Below are 21,503 nucleotides of genomic sequence, written 5' to 3' on the forward strand. Positions count from 1 at the left end.
ATTTCGGTAACGGGAGTGATAAACGGTGTATTTGGTTTTCTTTGCATTGAGTGTTAATTTGTTCACTGTAAACCACTTACAAATATTTTGTAGTTTTTCATTAGCTCTACAATCTAGATCGGCTAAGTTATTGGCGGTAACTATTAAAGGTATGTCATCAGCGTACATTAGCAGTTCGGCCGATTTGAGAATGCATCGCAAATCATTTACGTATAGTGAGAATAACAGTGGCCCCAGGACCGACCCCTGAGCTACCCCTGTCTTTATGTTTAATAATGACGGCGTAAGATTTTGCATGTTGACCATTTGATGACGTCCATCAATGTAGTTAGAAAAAAGGCTAAAAACTTTGCCGCGGAATCCATAGTGTTTTAATTTCATAAGCAGAATGTTATGGTCGACAGTATTGAATGCGTTTCTTAAATCAATGAAGACAACTGCCGCAAGAAGGCTATTGTGCAGTGCTGTGTTAATTTTCTGTGATAACGATAACACAGCTGTTGATGCGGAATGGTGTGATCTAAATCTCTGCTGCTCCGGGCAAAAAGCAATATATTTTGCTAAAAATAGGCGCATTCGTTTTTAAAGAATCTTTTCGAATATGGTACTTATAATACTTAACACAGATATGGGCGGATAGCTTGAAGGATCAGAGCGATCGCCCTCTTTATATACCGGCACAACTTTGGCGTTTTTTTTTAAACAGAATGGGTACGTCGACGTATGCAAGCAATGGTTAAATACGTAGCACAAGATGGAACTCAAAATATCAGTGTTATGTTTCACTAAGCGAGCAGTAATACCATCTATTCCACTGGCTTTGTTATCTTTCACTAAGTGAGCAGTAATACCATCTGTTCCACTGGCTTTGTTAGTGCTTAAATTGGCAACAGTGTCGTGAACTTCATCCTCACTTATGTAGTGAAGACCAAACGTATTTGATGAGGAGGTTGAAAAAACATTTCATTTCTCTACGAGGGAATTTCGCGGCTAAGGTAGAGCCGATTTCAGCAAAGAATAGATTAAATTTATCAAGTATACGCGCATCGACTACGTCAGGTGATACACGCTGTGTTAGTTCTTTACCGATAACTTCTTTTACAATTTACCTTGTTTTCTTTGAATCGCCTTGCGCTTGGAAAATAAGTCGAGAATAATGGACCTTTTTTGTTGCCTAATCAGGTTCACGGATTGGTTTCTTAACCGTTTGAATTGACCTAAATCATATTTATGTTCTTTTTGCTGTCTCCACTTGCGGTACCAGAAGTCTTTCTTCTTCAGCAATGCAAGGATCTTTGTTGTTATCCAAAGAGTTAGCGGGGTGTTGTATGAGCGTGCGGACACGTTTGAACGACCGCATTCAATGATATGGCGAAGGGCTTTTGTTATGTTCTCTAATTCAATGTTGGCGTCATCGTCATACAATGTTTCAAATTCGTTGGAGAGAATGTGGTTCCGTAATAAGTTGTAATTGATTTTGCTTGTAATGCTGGAAAATTGTGCATTCTTGTTTGGAGTTTCCCGTATGGAAACAAATGTAGAAAGGTGATCTGCTATCGGTTCGTTATAAACGCCAGCATTCACTTTCGATGATACGATAGTTAGGATGTGATCAATCGTTGTTGCCGACGTACTGGTTACTTTCGTAGGGGTATGTATGAGATTACGAAAATTGAATGAACTAACCAATTGTTTGTAATGAGTGTAACTAGTGTTCGCGGTGTCTGTGTTCATATCCCCAACGATGACGGCTCGGTTCTGGTACCTAGTTGAAAGACAGAAAAGAAATTCTTCCATCTGTTTGATATGCTGTCATTTCGCAAGTAACATAATTTTTCAGAAGCGTGTTGACGGCTGGCCTCAAAGTGTTTTTCAGCACTAGATGAGGCCGTTGGCCATTCATACTAGTGCCAAGTTCTTCACTGTCACTGAGTAGGTACAGCATGATGCTTTGCAAGGCGGAACGTTTATTTACTTCTGCATAAAACTGATGTTCGTGCGTCTTGCTTGTAAGGTGCTCTAGAACCTTATTTACTTCTGCATGAAACTGATGTTCGTGCGTCTTGCTTGTAAGGTGCTCTAGAACCACTTTTGTTGAAAGAACTGTGCGCGCCACAAATGGCATTGGAAACTTCAAGTCTCCCCTGCTCATGCTGTCAATTAGGATGGTTACTTATATCGAGCTCTCAATTTACAATTGTGAGTTGTGTGCCGCAGTCATCGCACGGCTGGCGCTTCAGTATAGCATTTGCACAATAGCCAGCAATGTACGTGATTGCATACATGTCATCAGCAGACTGGTTGAGACTTTCTTAGTAAGCGTAATGTTGTACTTCCTTATTAGCGTTTCAGCATTTAGAGTCTTTTCCTCCTGCTTAGATGAAGGCAAGTCTTCATGAATAAGAGTGTTTTGTAGACGAATCTTCGCTTCTGCTTCAAAGGTTTGCGTAATAGAAACATGGTGTTGGGACCAACAGAGCTGTCTGTACTTGTCGAACCTAGCCTCTAGACAATCTGTTTGAAACTTGCCTAAGAAGTGCCTATGCCCCTTATCAGGTGTTTTTACACTCATAACCTTCCACCGCATAATAATTAGGTCAACGAATGTTGTAGTTTGTTCCAGTACTGGAAATGCAGTTTCTTGTCTTCAATTGCGAGAGCTCCTGACACAAACTGCTGAAAATTTTAAGCGCAAGTTTTACATTTTGCCGCTCCAAGTGGGTAGAATAGAGTGCCTTATATGAGGGCCCATATGCAAGTTTTGCCAGTTTGTTTTGTTAAAACTGGTACAGGCGTCTAAGGCAGAAAAAAATGGTGCTTTCTGGTTTCTTCTGCTCGCTGAGGCCAGATAATCGAATGGCGGATAAGGAAAACTCTTGTCATCAACTTTTTGGTTTATTTAGGTATTTTTCACAGATTTTAACAAGTGCACAGTATTGACTACACAAAACAAATGCTTCTGTGCATTTGCAGTATGCTGGTAGACAATCCCTGGTTCGTTAGTGTTACCAAAAAGCGACATAATTTTCCTGTTGATGGCGTTGTTGTCAGTCACAACCACAACAACATGAAATCCAGCACTCTCTAGGCTTATAATTATTCTTTTCAGTAAATTGTGTAGTTCACTTGCTGTTATTCTTGTTACAAGAAGAATGTGAACAACATCCTCATATGACAAAAAAAGTGACTGCACCATGAAAAGATGCGCTGTTTTAGCTGGCTCAGTACATTTAGCAACAGAGCCTCTTATACTGCCATCATTGAACTCGAAGAACCGCTCGTAGTGTATTTCAACTAAAATTAACGACACCTTTCTATCGTGCTCTTTCAAAAGCTTTCTCTGCGTTTCGTAAACCTAAAAAACCCTTCTCACTTTTTTCATTTAGCAGGGCTGACATCACACGTTGCGCAGACTCGTTTGGGTGTTTCTGGGTGTGGCAGTTCGAGCTTGCCACTGTGGCGAAAACATTTATACGCATGCAGTGAAATAATGTGTGGTATGGTAGCGAAAACAAGAATCTCCCCAGAGTACACTGCTTTTTCAAACACATTAGTGCATCAGTCATTTCACCTTCCTCTAAATTCTCATACGTGATGTTATCAAGAAGGTAAATGAGCAGTGCTAACGTTCCTTGCACTTTGTCCTGTCTGTGGGTTGTCTCTCGGCTAGCACTGTAGTTCTCCACATTGTCAAAAAGGTCAACGAGTAACGCAAAAATCACATATTTTAGAAGAAATGCACAGCTGATCGCAGGAACACAACGGAACATTCTTTAAAGATACACGAGAAGATAAATCGGCGGTCACCACCACAGACATGACAAGCCCCGGTGTATGCGATTTCATCTTCGCATGAGTGAAAATCGCGCACGAATCAATTATGGTCGGAGACCAAAACACTTTGTGTCGTATGCGTTCCATGCGAGACTTAATGTTAACAAGGTTCTTGACGTTGTTTTGCAGTGCGTTTTCATATGTTATCTGAGACTGCTGAATGGCTTGCTGAAGCAATTCGTATTCAGTCCGTCTTTTCTTTCCGTCAGGACCTTCGCGTCTTTTCAGCTAGCCAGACACGTACGCTGGACAGCCAGGAAAAACTGTTGGCAATGCGTCCGGTGTCAGCATCGTGAGTTTATTGGATGCTTCGATAGTACTCCCATCAAGATCTGTGTATAAAGACGTTGTCTTCAAATACTCTGGCTTGAAGAGGCGTTCGCATACTTGCATACAAGAAAAATTGTGCACGCAAATAATTCAAATATTCTGAAGCTGATACTCAGGATATTCGTACGCAGCAAGAAAGGTTTAGTAACGTACGAAAATCTACGGATGTATAGCAACTTTCAGCCACCCACTCAACTGCGTCTTTCTACTACGTACACGTGCGTGGCAATATTCCATTTCATCTCTTTGAATAATTGTACGGTATCGCTTTCCTTGGGGTCTTTCAGCTGTGCGACATCCACACCATCGCGCCGCACCACACGTTGCCATTCGGTTCTTCGCTTTGGCTCACTTGGACAAGGAAACAAACTTTTGGACTGCCGTCGTAATTTCTTCTGCACATTGGCACACAGCACCGGCCCATAGTTCCACACTTCGCGAAACACAAAATTCGCGGCATATATTCACATAAAGGCTTTCAAAGGACACAGTGACACCTACGACGGAGAGCGCAGCACTATGCACAATACAGTATTCACGTAGCACACTGACATGTTCAGTCATGTGGCGGGCACCGTTTGACAGCACATGGAGTGGTGATGATTATAGGTGGCTGGCAAATGGTGACTAGGGCCATCTACCGCGCACGCATGAAAAACATTTGGACGTATGTTCTCTGCACTGTAGGTTGGTGCGAAACGCATGGTATTTGTATTCTCAGCTCTCAGCTGTACGCTCCGTTGGTTCTTACTCATTGTGTCAATTGAGAACAAACTGGAACTTTCGTTTTTAGTGTTTTTTGGCATCGTGGCGCGTTTTTAGAAGTAGCGTCGTTCATACGAAAGGAGAATGAACTTTGCTTGTTATCGAACTAAGTGTATGTTTTGTACAGTGTGCGCTCCCTCCATGTTAGTTGTGTGCGCACTAGAATTACACTTTACGTGCACGCTCGCGTGTGCAATACAGTGGTGCCCTCTCATAGACGTGAAGTACTTCAAGTACTGCAATGACATTGCATGGAATAGCTACGAAGAAAGCTCACAAATTCGTGTATTCCCACGCTGACCTTATGTACGAGCAAAGAACTGCTAATCAGCCCGTAGTTCGGGAACTCTGACTAAGATATAAACAAGGCATTTCGGCGAGCGGAACACGTAACAGCCGAGTGAGTTCGAATGCGATGATGCAGGGGCTGAATGATTTCGATTACGCTTCGTACCGGTGCTTTCTGTGCTGATGCACAAAAACACTCCACGAAGTATTTCAGCTCGCGGCTGTTTTGCTAGCTTCACATATACTAAATTTTGTATCACGTGACGTAAATAGACGACGAAGGTAAACGACACATCCAAACATGATAATTATGACACAGAAGTCATGTACGGCATCATTTATCTTCACCTCGTAACGTTGTGCCGATTTTAAAGTGACGTATCAACCTTTCTCCTTCGTGCTTCGCATATAATCGATTCCGACTGTACCTGGGATCTGCCAATTTTCGGCTTGACCCTTCCAAAAGCGGTCAAATAAGTACCCAAAAAGGATTAGCGCCTCATAACCCTATTTTCACTTTTCTTCAGAGTGTGCCTTTTTACCGCTGCCCGGGTGCGTGACCTCGTCGGAACAAGAGAAAGCAGGAGGCACCGAAGTGCCTGCTCAAGGTTTCATGACGTCTTCCAATGTGAGAGATAAAAGAGAATGCACCTTGTCTTTTGACGTTGCACGCGCCAAAAAAGCCTTTCAAGCACCACATCGCTAGCGGCTGCAGAAACTAAATCACTTGATGCGCTGTCCATTGAATTTCCACGTGTACGAATGACACTGGTGTAGCTTAGGCTAAACCACGTGAAACCACAATTTCTCGTGCAATAGCTTTATCCCTGTTTCATTATGGACCTGAAAGCTATTCTATGGCACCACGTGCAGGGCGTTGACCTTGGAAGCACGACGTTTCATTTGGAAACATAGAACCATCCTGTGAGTACACCTGATGAACTCGCAAAGCGCCGAATGGCACGCTCATGGATGTCCTAACATCTCATCACTTTGTGCCCTCCTTAGCTGAAATTAGTTGTCTGCATGTTATTACTTATGCCGATCATTCTGTTTTGGCTCTCAATTATCAGTAATTATGCTTTTTGTCATACCCAGAGCTAGTTAGTAAGACAGTGTCATCATATAACAGCAGGTACGTTACTAACGTGTTCTCGATTAATTATCCCCAGCTGTTCTCAGTCCTCCCGATTTACTGGCAATTTTTTTCAGCACGTGAGCATAGAGAAAAAAGACAGAGTAAAAGAATAACAATTGAAAAAGGACAGATAAAAGAGCCAAACGCACAAGCGCATACACGACCACCTTTGAGAGCACTGAAGTAACGTGCACAATGTGGTACAAAAGGAACCTTGGCATCCATTAAAGGGACTGTGGCTGAATCCCGCATTTGAATCGGTTTGTGATAGTGGTATAGCATAAGGCGCAGCTTACCTGCGAGATATGTCAAGAGGAAAAAATTCACTTACTAGGTAAAAACTGCATATTCTGGCCCTCAGTAGCCTCATCACAGCTAGAATGTGATTACCTGGTCAGGTTTTAAGGCGAGCGAGGACTCTTCACACGGGTTTAACTACTGATACATTGATTGGACTTGTCTTTTATTCTCCTATTGTTTATCGTCCTTTTCGATAAATATGTTTTGCCACTCGGCGGAATAAAGTTAGTCGAACTCATAGCTCTTTCTGTCTACTTTGTCCTTTTTTTCTATGTTTGCGCGCTGCAAAAGGTTGACACTCTGGCTACACACCAACTTGCCCAAGCTTTCAAGTTCCTAGTGCAGGGCTCTGACAACATCCTGCAACCCTTCTACCGATTTCTGTATGAAAGAATACACACCATCTCCCACCAAAGGGTGCCTTGAGCATCGTGCGAAGCACAGCAAGGGCTGACCTAAAGTTGACATATAGACAGGGACATCAGAGAGAGGACAACGCAATGCGCTAATTTAAACAAATATTATTTTCAGGCAATGCCAACGTATATATGCGCGCACAGTGGCGCCACCAGTCTATCCGCTGGCCAAGCAGAAAAGCCCTTTGCCGATCTAAAAGGTTAAGTCAAGGTGCACTTGCACATGTGTCACCTTTGCGAAAAATAGCATTGGCTTCAATTATCTCTCGTACGTCTTTATCTTTATGCTTCGCCAGTACACTGCAGGATACGTACATACGTGTGCAACCACGGTCCACGCAATGTACTGACAAATGACTATAGTTATTCTTGTTTTTAACATGAAGCTTGTGTTCGCAAGGATAGTCGTTAAGGCGTCTACCCGTCTGACCTATACAAATCTTACCACAAGTCAGTGAAAGTCCATAAACCACCCCTTGGAGACAATCTACAAAATGTTCGCGATGGTTTTTGGAGCACCCGACAGCTGGCCTGTGGTGCGGGTTCATCAAGTAACTATTCTGCCAAGCATTTGTGGTGCTGAGAACACTACTTTGATTCACACTCGACTAGCTATTTCTTCAGATTATGAAAACTTTTGTGCAGATAAGGCACTACCGCCACTCTGCTCCTACTTCCCGCCTGTTGGATGGCTGCTTCCCGAGCGCGACTGCCCAAACAGCATCTTTTAAGCAAACCCACGACAACCGACACATGTACCCACTCAGAGAAACCTGCTGCGGAAAACCTCTCAGACTGACTTATAAGACTTTTTTTTTAATTTTGTGGTGGCAAGAGTTACGCAATGCGTTTTATAAACACAGATTAACCATGCTTCTTTTTACTAGCTTCGAGTGAGAAGATTGGTATGGCAACAAGGACTTATTAGCTCTGAATTTGTACTCCCAATGCGTGTGCTGTGGCTTGAATTCAAGTTCAATGTCTAAAAGCCGCAGCACCTTATCGGATGGCTCTTCTGCTGCAAGAATTAGCAGAAAAAACGTTTTCCAATTGATCTGCTCTTACGCGTGCTTCTCCTTCGAACAAGCTAAAGTAATCGTCCACGTATCTGACAACTTTTGCCACCCTGTGATGCGACAATGCATGTGCCTCATTTTTGTCAAGGTGGACCAGAAAAATGTAACTGAATACCGGAGTCAAACAAGTCGATATAAACACCCTGCTTCTGAAGGATAGTTTTTCCATTCCACGTGGCAAATGTCAAGCGGAGATACCAGCGAAGTAAATATAGAAAGCATTGAACAGGTATCTCGGCTGAGTTCTGAAACGCAACTGCGCCAAAGTTGTCAATACATTCTTCCGCGAACATGATTAGTTAATTTTGAAGCTAAGAACAATATACTTGCTTTATGTCGAAGGTCAAAAAGCATTTGTCTGGTTTGCGCTTCAGGAAATGTACAATTTTCCCAGAATGCTTAATCAAAAAAGGGTACTCAGTTTTAGGAATACCGGCCCAGCCTTTCTTCAAAAAAAGGGCGAGATTCTTCTGGCATGACCCTACTTCTGATACTATTACCCTCAATAGCCATTCAGGCTTGTGCGTTTTTGCGCTAAACTCTATTTTAAGGTTATATTTCTTGGCTACATCAACATCATGGAACAACCTACTCAGGCCCACCTTTAAAAACATTGGCAACTGCAGAAAAGGCTCTCTCTTTATAGTCACCTTCCCCTTGGACCACAAATCCACCCTCCTTATACTTCGGGAACGGGCTTTTCTGCTTGTCTAGTGGATAGACTGGTGGCGCCACTGTGCACAGATATCTACGTTGGCGTTTCCTGAAAAGAAAAATTGTTGACGTTAGCGCATTTTGTTGTCTACTCTCCGATGTCCCTGTTTCTAAGCGCTCAGTATGTTTTCAAGTTCCATTTACCAACACGTTCACAAAATGGCACTGCCAAAAACCTAAAGTTGCATTCATCACGGACTCTCTTCCCGATGGTAACGCGTCCTTGCAGGCGAAGCACACCGTGAATTACCTGTAGTTTCTGTTGCTCTTACTCGTCCCGAACTCTTGTTGGAGCACGCCATGTGGGTTCATAGCCACGTCACGCGAGAGCACGTGGGTTGACTGCTCGTCTGCAGAATCTCGTTCCGCGACTCCAACATGTGATTGTGGAGAGAGTGCAAGGAGGAGAGGCCACAGCATCTTACACAGCCACTTACGCACACCTGGTTACGCTAGCACGTTCCAGCACGTTCTGACTAGAATACAACTCTTTGGTTCATCGCGCATCTGCAGAATCTTGTTTTCCGACGACGTCGCATCTTCACTTGATTACTGCGAGAGTGCGAGAAGGGGAAGATTTACAGCGTTTTTCCGACGCCCTCTAAAACTACATGCACAATTCTTTACTTTTGCCCAAGAAAGCTTCTCGAATACATTTCATAGTATTTCGCACTCATCACAAACTTTTACAAGACCTGTAGAAGCGAGTGCAACGCTGCAGATCACCGGAACGCATCGCGTGTGCGGATCCATATGGTGACGTCACGCAACCATTAAATGATGAATTTATATGTGGGGTTTAACGACCCAAACTTTCATATTGTAAGCACAATATTCACAGTGTTTGACCTTCATCTTCTTCATCTGTAAATAATCATCATCACTAAAAAGGTCATCTTCGTTCGAAGCATTGATCAGGCGATTCGACCTAATAAACGCCGTCGAGGCTCGAACGCTGCTACTGTCTTACAGAGTGGTGGAGGCTGCTTCGATCCCCAAGTCCTTTCCGACGTCACGTTCCGCTGGAGCTTCGTTCGGGTCGCCGCTTGCTTCTCACGTCCTATGTCATGGCTCAAGGACCGCTGCCCGGAACATCCAGCATTCATGTCCAACAAACCATTCCTGCGTGGACCATCAATGCCCGGCAGCGCGACCCACCCATCTTCTCTGGTCTTTCACGCGACGACGTCAAGGTATGGCTGAAAGAATACATCACCAGTGTTTATAACCAATGGGATGAACATCAAAAACTTCGTCACGTCGCCTTCTATTTGTCCGATGTCGCGAAAACGTGGTTTTTTATTCACGAGAGCAGCTTCCCGGATCGGCCTACTTTTGCTCAACAAGTCCGTAGAATTTTTGGGAAACCGAACATCCATTCCAAAGTGTCGAAACGAAAGCTCGATGTGCGTACCCAACATCCCAGGGAGACGTACACTTCGTACATTGAAGACGTCATTGCCCTTTGCCACCGCGTGATCTCGGCGATGACAGAAGCTGATTGTGTTCGTCACATCATGAAAGGGTTAGGCCATGTCGTGTTTAACGCTCTGGCTGTTAAAAAACCCACCACCATTGAGGACTTCATCACCACATGTCAGCATCATAAAGAACTCCAAGCCATTCGATTGCACCCAGACTACCCAGACGCCAGTGACAGCCGGCCTTCCTCGGATGCGGATTTGCGCGCGCTGATTCGCACTCTGATTCGCGAGGAACTTCAAGAGCAAGGGTTGTCATGTACACCCACCCCTCGGCCTCAATCTAAATCTGCTGGTCTGCGTGACATCATCAAAGAGGAGCTCTGGTCCATGGCTAGCGCTCTCTCATCGAACACTACGGCGCCACCAACGTCACCCATGACCTATGCGCAAGTCGCTGCCATGCCACTTGCCTTGGTTCAGCACGCGCATCCTGTTCTTGCGCAGTCAAACGTAGAAGCATTTGCACCACACTTGCCTGTCCCAGCGCTAGTACCAGCGCCTGTGACAGCTCCAGCACACTACTACCCAAAGCGCTCGCCTCGCCCAATATCTTACTATTGTGGCATTCGGGGCCATATTTAACGATTTTGCCGCAAGTGCCAACAGGACGAACGCCATGGCTACGACGTTTACGGAAGGGATTCGGAGCCATCCCTGAACCAGTACCAGCGACGCCCTACGACACGTTCCTTCTCTCTGACTTCGCTCGCCGCACCTCGCCCCTGCTCCCCGGACGCCGCTGGTCCCCTTCACCTCTGCGACGCTCAACATCTCCTCTGAGACCGGCTGCACCTACTTCTGACCACCACTCGGAAAACTAGCTGGTGCAGTTTTTGGAGGGAAAGCTGCATCACTAGAAAAAACACTAAGACCTCCAGAGGGCCCAGCCAACTTGTTATTAGTGTATACGGAAGGGGTACCAGTTAAAATATTGGTGAACGCGGGGGCTGCTATTTCTGTTATTCATGTGGATTTGTGGTCTCGTCTACGTATGGTTACAACACCTTATACTGGCACTGTCTTACGTAGCCCAAATGACTCGCAGATACGGCCATCAGCACAGTGCATTGTTAGAGTTTTCATTGGTGGGATCCGGCATCATATTCCGTTTGCCGGGCTGGCTTCTTGTGCTTTCATGCTTATTTTAGAATGGGACTTTCTATGTGATGCTGCTGCTTCTATCTCTTGTCGACAACGACTGTTACATATGCGAGAGACGGATGATATCTCCCCGAAATCATCATGAGACCGGCTACGAACAGTCACTGACTTCCTTATGCCACCTAACCACGAGCACGTAATCACGGTTATGTCAGACTCAATTGACCACGGTGGCGTCCTAGTCAGTCCATCAGCCCTTTGTATATCCAGAGGGATTGCGCTTTCATCGAGTCTTGTCCGCTTCTCCAACGGCACCGCATTTCTCGCAGTACTGAATATCATTATTGAGCCCATTCTGCTGACCGAGGGCACTGTTGTAGTTTCCAGCGTGGACACACAACCTATCTCCGTAGTGGCTTTAGATACCAGTCTGGTGCACTTATGTTCAATACCAACAGGTGCTCCACCTACTGAGGCTGTCGTCAATGCCTTCAGCACGGATCTCACTCCCCCGCAAGCAGACGAACTACTGGCGTTGTTGTCTAAGCATAAATTTTCTTTTGACGTACATTCCACTGCTCTAAGCCAGACTTCTGCGGTGGGTTATTGCATACACAACGTCGGAACTTCTATTCTCCATCGTCGACCATACCGTGTTTCTTCCAGCGAACGCGAGGTCATCGACAAGCCCGTTGCTGATATGCTCAGGCAAGACATCCTCCGCCCCTCCTCAAGAACTTGGTCGTCACCTGTCGTTCTCGGACGAAAACAAGACGGTTTGGTGCGATTCTTAGCATTGATGATGCCTCAGATTCCTTACAATGAGCGGAATATTTTTCGAGCCTTCACCTGCGCTCCGGTTATTGGCAAATTTCAATGCACGAAGACGATAAGGAAAAAAAACTGCCTTTGCCACACCCGACGGACTTCACGAATTTAACTTCAGGATTATGGAAGACACTGTAGTAAAGGGCTCCGGAAATTTCTACCACCTGGCGTTCTTTAACGTTCGTTCATCCATCGGGAAAGCTTTGGCAGTCTAAGCGGCGTTGGTCTTACCCAGCCCCTTGCACAAGTCCGAACGCGCGACCGCATTCTGGCCGTGCTCGCACTAGCTGTTAGGCATGCGTAGTATGGTTGGTTACGCACACCACCTTGAGCTCCACTATAAGCTTCTTCGCAATTAAAATCTACGAAGATCTATAAGTCAGTGTAGAAACACAGACACTAGGCTGCACTCTATTCTGTGCTCAATCTACAAAGCATGCGATATGGGATGTTTGGGCAAATAACGCATGTGTCTGACACCGTGAGCATCCAGTTTGCAAAATGAAGTTGTAATCTGCACGTCGTGACGTGCTCTTATGTCTTTCTGATTTTCATTGAATTTCCCACGCAATTCCGCGGCGCCACCGATCGCAGCGCCGGGCGCGTTTGGTCCCGATCGATGAGTTCGCCATTGTGAGCAAAGCGAGCGCCGGCGGTTGGCACCATGGCAGTGAAGCTGAGTTCGCTGATCGTGCACCTCGTGTTGGTTCTCGGCCGTCTCACAAAAGCCTGCTACAAATTTTCTGCAGATGTGGCCGATCCTTGCCTTGAGAAGCGATGTGAGTGGGGTGCCGAGTGTCGCCCAACGCTGGATGGACGCGGCGCCGACTGCGTCTGTCCGGACAAGTGTGTCTCGTATGGAGACGCCCGTGGTTCGAGACCCGTGTGCGGCTCCGATGGCCGTGATTACCCAAACAGCTGTGAGCTGCGAAGGGCTGCCTGCAACGCCATGCGTGACGTGCAGCACCGTTTTACGGGACCATGTGGTAAGTAGATGGGCTGGTTTTAACAAAGAACCTTCATAACGATTGCTAAGACAATGTGGCCTTTACAGTGCCTGCCGGAAAGTGGTTACTTTATATCTCTAGGGCTGCTTGGTGTCCGTCCTCCCGACACTTCAACTCATGCCTAGCATCCCTGAGTGTTATTTGGATGGGACCAATCTCTTGCACTGCAACCTTGCTTCCGCTTCAGATATAAAACTGAAAACTGCTCGATGAAGTCATCATAACGCAGTATATAAAAGTTCGCCTCAGTTCCACCCTTTGAGAAATCGGCGGGAACAGCGGAGTCTTAGTTTTCCTTCGTTTGTTTAGTGATTTTGTGAAATTTTTCCTGCGTGTTTTGTTATTTTGTGGGGGTGCCTGTGATTGAATGTTTTGAAGGATTAACCATCGGCTGCTCATAAAGGACAGCCCATAGGTGTCGTTAATATTTTTTCACTTGGTTGAAAGCGGCAAGAGGAGGTGCTTTTGGTACGTACCTATAACATTTCACAGCAGTTAATCGGGTTTGATGTGAGCCTGTTTGTTTGTCATTACAATGTTTAAAATTGAGTCACTGAGACACAAATGCAAGAAGAGACACGATTGCACACGTGAAGTGCAGTCTTTTTAAAGATTTTTTTCAGAATCACGTGACTTTTTTGATACTCAGGCTACTATAGACTATATACGCATATCCCGAGATTTCACACTGCACGAGTAGAAAACTACACAAATACGCAATCTATTTCACAGATAAGGCCAGTAGACAAAATGTAATGACGTTTCTAAAAGAAAAGATGCGGTAAATAAGACGTAAATGTTTACCAGAAGAGCTTCTGGTTTGCTACCTGGCACCGGTGATAAGGTGAGAGAGAGAAAAAAGAGAGAGGAGAGCACTGCACACAGAAAAGAGTACCGTCAGGCACTGAGACTGGACATTCTCCGACCTACATGAGTTCACTTTAGCGTTCCAATATGTGAATGAGAAATCGCGGCTGTTCAGGGGCCGTGGTGATTACTGCCGGAGCATTTAGCTCATTCAAAAACATAAATAAGGTGTACAGAAGAGATCAAAAATTTGTAGGAATCTCCTGGACGTTTTCAGGTAAGTCTTGGGGAAGCAGCGCTGTTGATTAATTGCTTAACATCAGCTGTGACGAAGATGTGCCATGTGCCCTACCTGGAAATAGTGCACTTCATTTTAGATGCTTTTAAGGTAAATGATGCCAAAGAACTAACCTTCCCTTTAGAGCTTCCTACCGACAATATTTTGCAGTTTTTAAACAATAATCTGTGCGTGAAAAGCGATCTTGTTGTTGCGCTTACATGCCTCGCAGTAACTTCGAGCTTTTTCTATATTGTTCCTCGCATTTCAAGACTATCAAATATGGCCTCGCTCCGCATTGCCTTACATTCGCGTAGCGCAGACCATGTTCGCACACGATGCAGACCAGCTTTTGTAGTCAAATCCGCTTGCTCGAGGAGGCTGGCTTTTTTTGTGAAGTCTTGCATGTCGTTGCTGAATATTTGCTACAAAGTAGCTGAATATTAGCTCTCAGGGAGATTAAGAAAATGAGAACGGGCTAAACAACAGGTGGTGGCGTACTTGCACTAGCTGAGCCATATCCAAACTAGGTGGCCACTGGCATGGCATCATATGTTGCGTTTTCCACTCCGTATAAACTGGCGTACTTGTGCCGACGAGTGTATCATGCTAAGTAGCAAAGGTTTTCACTGTAGGCTCTTTGCGGTGTGGGTCGCCTATGCGACGCTTTCGCGCCTTGTGTTGTGCCATTGCAGAGCAGGCAAGAGCTGAACAGACCCCCTATAACAATTCAACACTTGTACATGCTTTCATTCCGCTGGTACTTGTTGGTACCGTTACGGATGGGAACGAGCAAACGTTTTATGGACCGGTCAAAGCATTTGCTGCTTCCGGCAAATTATTTCCTTTCTTCGAAAAGGATAAACCACCACCGTTGCCCTGTCGAAGCTGATGTGAACCAGTGAGTGTGACGAATTGTTTTTGATGTTTAAGTTTTCCTTACTGAAACGCCAGAAATTGTTTCCGCTTTAGCCTTGATAAACCTGATCAACCTTGATTATCGTAACTTCGAGTCATTGCGGCAGCTTGCAAAGGGACCACGAATAGCGCAGTGGACTCAAGCTCAGTGGGAAGCTCAGCCTTTAAGCTTTCCCCGCAACTTCACCCACCGAACGAGGTAGAAGGTGAAAGACCATAGTTTGTAGCACTATGGATGCTTAGTTAAGAGACGGGCTAGTTGGTTTTTACTCAACTTGAATTGTCATTTACAGCTCAAAATACATCTGGGCCAGCTCGTGCTGCGCTGTTTATTTCACTCTATTCCTTTTTTTCTCAGCAAGTATGAGCTCACAGAGATGTATACGGGCACGAACTACTAAGCGCCGTTATGCTGCAAGTGCAAATATTTTGTACTCATCATGCATTTCGCCTGCTTCTATAATTAGCCGCTGCTCATGTGATTGGCAGCTAGCCTATACGTGAATTATATTTAGAAGAAGATGCTCTCCTTCTTTGTGACGTCATGTAACAAGCAGGTGATTTTGTTAGCGAGCATTTCTTAGCGAAGTTCGGCAACACTGACAGTATCTATCTATCTATCTATCTATCTATCTATCTATCTATCTATCTATCTATCTATCTATCTATCTATCTGTCTGTCTGTCTGTCTGTCTGTCTGTCTGTCTGTCTGTCTGTCTGTCTGTCTGTCTATCTATCTATCTATCTATCTATCTATCTATCTGTCTATCTGTCTGTCTGTCTGTCTGTCTGTCTGTCTGTCTGTCTGTCTGTCTGTCTGTCTGTCTGTCACTTTTAGCTTTCCTGGCCTTCACTCGTTCACTAACACCATGTGGGAAACTTGGCTGAGTGACCCCAGTGTCAGGAACCACCGCCTACACAAATTGGACCCATCGAGAAAGCTTCAAGTTCTATCGGACCTCTCCCGCCAGGATGCAACTTTACTGTGCCGCTTGGGGTTAGGAGTAGCTTTTACAAAGGCGTACTCCTTTCTCATATGAATGGCGGATAGCTCCCGATGTGAATCGTGTGACACTGACGAGACAATAGAACATCTACTGTGTCCATGTGAACGTTTTTCGAGCGAACGCAACTTGCTACGCGAAACGTTAGAGACACTAGACAGTAGACCTTTCTCCGAAGAGAAGATCCTTGGTTTATGGCTGTACGCGTCGCAGGCCAGCAAAGCGACGCGAGCACTGCTAAGTTTTCTAAAGATGACCGGACAACGCGACCGCTTATAAGCGTGCAATGGACAAGGTCACATCTACACACACGTTGCCTTTCACGTCTCTCTCTCTTCTCCTTTAATGCCCTCATTCCTTCCCCCAGTGCAGGGTAGCAAACCGGACGTGCGTCTTGTTGACCTCCCTGCCTTTCATTCCTTCCCTTCCTCCTACTCCTCCTCCTCCTCCTGGTCGTATCCATAATGGCACCAATACCAAAATTTGTGTGGTACAACTTGAGTGTATGACGAGCATAAGTGACTATTCATGACACGAAAACTATGAAATGTGTGTCTTGAATGTCATGATTTACATTTTAAGGTCCTGCTGCTCCTGCGATGGTTTTGTTCTATAACGTTGCAAAACTGCCCCGCCGCCGTGTTCTAGTTTCTAAGGCACTCGGCTGCCGACCTGCAGGTCAGGAGATCGAATCCCGGCTTCGGCGGCTGCGTTTCCAATGGAGGCGGAATTGTTGTAGGCCTGTGTGCTCAGATTTGGTTGCACGTTAAGCGCCCCAGGTGGTCGAAATTTTTGGAACCCTCCACTACGGCGTCTCTCATAATCATATGGTGATTTTGGGACGCTTAACCGCCCCGCCGCGGTGGTCTAGTGACCAAGGTACTCGGCTGCTGACCCGTAGGTCGCGGGCTCAAATCCCGGCTGCGGCGGCTGCGTTTCCGGTGGAGGCGGAAATGTTGTAGGCCCGTGTGCTCAGATTTGGGTGCACGTTAAAGAACCACGGGGGGTGGAAATTTCCGGAGCACTCCACTACGGCGTCTCTCATAATTATATGGTGGTTTTGGGACGTTAAACCCACATACCGATCAATCAATCAATCAAATGAAACGCTTAACCCCACATATTAATCAATAACATTGCAAAATTGGTATGATGTGACATGGCTGCATGACGAACATAACTGCCTGACCCCAACGTGGAAATAATTATATGCATATTATGTAAGTCATGATTACAGGCTACGCTCATAAGCCGTTCGTTGCTGTTTCGATAGATCCCCATATACCAAATTCGGTATCACATAACGCGAACATACGAGGAAGGTAAATGACAGGTCGAAACATGATAATCATGAAATGTGTCATGTAAAATTTGACTGCATGCTACGCTCATAGCCCATTTGTGGCCGTTTCGTTAGGTCCACTTATGTCGAATTTCGTATCTTGTGACGTGAATAGACGACTAAGAGAAATGACACGTCCAAACGCAATAACAATGACTTGCTTGTCAATAAAGCATGACAATGTGGACTACATACTACTCTAATAGCCCAATCGTGGCCGTTTCGCTAGCTCCTCATATACCAAATTTGGTATCACGTGACGTGAACAGACGACGAAGATAAATGACACGCACAAACATGACAATCACGGCATGCATGTCATGTAAAACATGACTATACGCTACGCTTACAGCCCAATCGTGACCCTTACTGAACTTGATATCACGTCCCGTGAATGGACGACAAAGGTAAATGACACGTCCAAACATGAGAATCAAGACATGCGTGCCATGCAAAACATATTATTTATTTACAGATACTGCAATCACCATTTGGTGATTTTAGCAGGGTGGTACATGAAGTTAGTCATGAACAATTGGCAAGTACAATAACATATAATATATACAGGTTATACAATGTGTATAGGGCAAATACAAACTTCAACTGGCAATAACATACAATAAAAAATAGGAGACTACAATTATACAAGCATGTACAGTGGTATGTAATCCTATTTAACAATTCAACTGGTTAGTGCACTTTCTAATTCCGAGAAAAACAATGCCAATGAGGGTGCTGAAACAATTGCATTAGTTAGTTTGTTCCACTCGACTATGGTGCGAGGAAAAAATGAATACTTAAAGCAATTATTGCGTGTGGGAAAGGGGGTTATGGTGAGGTCATGTCTCTGCCTGGTAGAGTAGCCAGAAGAAAAAGAAAAAATATCGGCTATGTGTACTTGATATTGGCCGTTAATTAGTTGGTACAGAAACTTAAGCCTTGAGTTACGGTATCTTAATGATAAAGGTGAAAGTTGAGCTCTGCTTAATAGGTCAGTAACAGAATTCCTCGAAAAATTATTGTAGACAAAACGAACTGCTCTTTCTTGCACTTTTTCTAATTTGTTAATGTTAGTCTTAGTAAAAGGATCCCTTATGATAGCGGCGTAATCTAATATTGGTAAAACAATTGATTTGTACGCTAAAAGGCGGACAGAAGGAGTGGATAGTTTGAGAGCACGACATAGAAAAAACAGTTTTAAGTTGCATTGGCCGTTACATGTGTAATGTGTTTGTTCCAGCAGAGATCATTCGATATGTAAAGCCCCAAGTACTTATAATTAGTGACTTCAGTCAAAAAGGTGTTGTTAGCATTGTATCTGAAATGCAAAGGTTTTTTCATGTGTGTAATTTGCATAAAAACACTTTTATCAAAGTTAATGACCATCTGCCATTCCTCGCACCAGGAGGCTACTTTTTGAAATGCCTGATTTAACAGAAGTTGGTCGGATGTGCTATGAACCTCAGAGTACAAAACACAGTCATCTGCGTAAAGTTTCACTTTAACAGGAATTTGTTCTACAATATCATTAATGAACAAAAGAAACAGTAGAGGCTCTAGAACTGAGCCCTGGGGAACGCCAGAACCAACCATTACATATTTTGAGTTGCAATCGCGAAAAGAAACAAGTTGTTGTCGTTTAGTTAGGTAGAAAGAGAGCCAGCCCATTAACTTTTTGTTTTAAGTATTTTCTCTAATTTAAAAAGTAATTTTTTGTGGGAAACCTTATCGAAGGCTTTGGCAAAGTCCATAAAAATAGCATCTAATTGTTTGCCGTGGTTAATACTTTTCGCAAAGTCATGTACGGTTTCAACTAGCTGAGTGCAGGTTGAAAAACCTTTTCTAAATCCGTGCTGATGTCTAGTTAAGAAATTGTGTTTGTTGAGAAACTCTACGATATGATTGTGTATTATATTGTCACGAGGTTGTGATACACGCAGCACTTGAGAGGAAGCACGCAGGAGTCAGGGCGGTGTCAGGCGAACTGTTTATTGGGCGAACTTGTGCCCAGCAAAACAGGGCCAAGCACAACTCACAGCAACAGCGGCGTGAACAGTCGTCGGCCGACGGAAAAAAAAAAGCCCCCAGTGGCGCACTGCGCCGGCTTTTTATACACGCGTCGTAACGCGTTCCAGAGTGGCTTACAAGATAAACGCGGCCTGCGTTGCGCTTAACAGAAAGTGATAGCGGCTTTCTTCGTAAACCAAAAGAACCGCACGTGTCACTACCCCCCCCCCCCCCCCTGAAAAAAAAAAGCATCGTCTCGATGCTAAAGACAGAACATAAGAGAGAGTACATGCAATAAATTACATTAACAATGCGTCACAGCTAATCAGCGCGCGTAATAAGGTTTAAGTCGCACCACGTGTACGACTTCGGGTCGTGCACGGCGTCGTTGGGATGACGTTAAGCCATCGGGCACGACCTCATAGTCCAGTTCACCACGACGTCGGACTACCTTGTAGGGTCCAAAGTAGCGTCGCAGGAGCTTCTCAGACAATCCCCGTCGTCGTATCGGCGTCCAGACCCAGACAAGGTCGCCGGGTTGGTATTCGGTGTGGTGTCGTCGAAGGTTGTAGTGGCGCCTGTCGACCGTCTGTTGGCTCTTGATACGCAGGCGGGCTAGCTGTCGAGCTTCTTCAGCGTGATCCAGGTAGCTGGTGACGTCGAGGTCTTCTTCGTCGGTGCCGACCGGTAGCATGGCGTCAAGCGTCGTTGTTGGGCTCCGTCCGTAGACGAGCTTGTATGGAGCAAACTGCGTCGTTTCCTGCACGGCCGTGTTGTACGCGAAGGTTACATACGGGAGTATGGCGTCCCACGTCTTGTGCTCGACGTCCATGTACATGGCCAGCATGTCGGCGATGGTCTTATTTAGACGCTCGGTGAGGCCATTCGTCTGTGGGTGGTACGCGGTGGTTCGGCGGTGGCTTGTCTGACTGTACCTCAAGATCGCTTGCGTATGGTCAGCCGTAAAGGCCGTACCTCTGTCGGTGATGAGGACCTCGGGGGCTCCGTGGCGGAGGACGATGTTCTCAATGAAGAACTTGGCGACCTCGGCGGCAGTGCCCTTGGGCAAGGCCCTTGTTTCGGCATAGCGGGTGAGGTAGTCAGTCGCTACGACAATTCATTTGTTGCCAGAAGTTGACGTCGGGAACGGCCCCAGTAAGTCCATGCCGATTTGTTGGAATGGCCGTTGAGGTGGTTCGACGGGTTGCAGAAGTCCGGCTGGCCTAGTTGTCGGCGTCTTGCGTCGCTGACAGTCTCTGCATGTTTTTACGTAGTGGGTGACGTCAGCAGTGAGGCGAGGCCAATAGTACTTCTCTTGTATTCGTGACAGTGTGCGGGAAACACCAAGATGTCCGGCTGTCGGGTCGTCGTGTAATGCTTCCAGAACCTCTGGACGTAACGCTGAAGGTACCACGAGGAGGTGGTCGGCGCGGAGCGGCGAGAAGTTCTTCTTCAGGAGGACGTTGTTTCGCAGGGAAAACGAAGCCAGTCCTCGGCGGAATACTTTCGGCACGTCGGCGGTCTTGCCTTGCAGGTAGTCCATGAGGATCTTGAGCTCTGGGTCAGCTCGTTGGCGTTCCGCGAAGTCGTCGGTACTTATGGGTCCCAGGAAAGAGTCGTCGTCCTGGTCATCCTGGGGCGGCGGATCGACAGGGGCGCGAGACAAGCAGTCGGCATCGGAGTGCTTTCGTCCGCTCTTGTAGACGACGGTGATGTCAAATTCTTGTAGTCTGAGACTCCACCGTGCGAGGCGCCCTGATGAGTCCTTCAAGTTAGCTAGCCAACACAATGCGTGGTGGTCACTCACGACTTTGAAAGGCCTGCCGTACAGGTAGGGGCGGAACTTTGATGTAGCCCAGATGATGGC

At 45.6% G+C, this 21,503-nt stretch overlaps 1 protein-coding gene across 5 annotated transcripts in view; it reads left to right on the forward strand.

The window, feature by feature from the left end:
- LOC119164607 (agrin) overlaps positions 1–21,503 on the forward strand; it is a 583,580-nt gene that overhangs the window by 328,548 nt on the left and 233,529 nt on the right. For 4 of the 5 annotated variants that reach the window (XM_075882719.1, XM_075882720.1, XM_075882721.1 and 1 more), the window contains one exon: positions 13,024–13,260. The exons of the other annotated variant lie outside the window; for it this stretch is intronic. In XM_075882719.1, coding sequence (XP_075738834.1) covers positions 13,024–13,260 — 237 coding nt within the window. The remainder of the gene's footprint in view (positions 1–13,023; positions 13,261–21,503) is intronic. 5 annotated transcript variants of the gene reach the window in all.

Source organism: Rhipicephalus microplus, unplaced genomic scaffold (assembly GCF_043290135.1).
Source record: "Rhipicephalus microplus isolate Deutch F79 unplaced genomic scaffold, USDA_Rmic scaffold_13, whole genome shotgun sequence".
Lineage (NCBI taxonomy): Eukaryota > Metazoa > Arthropoda > Arachnida > Ixodida > Ixodidae > Rhipicephalus > Rhipicephalus microplus.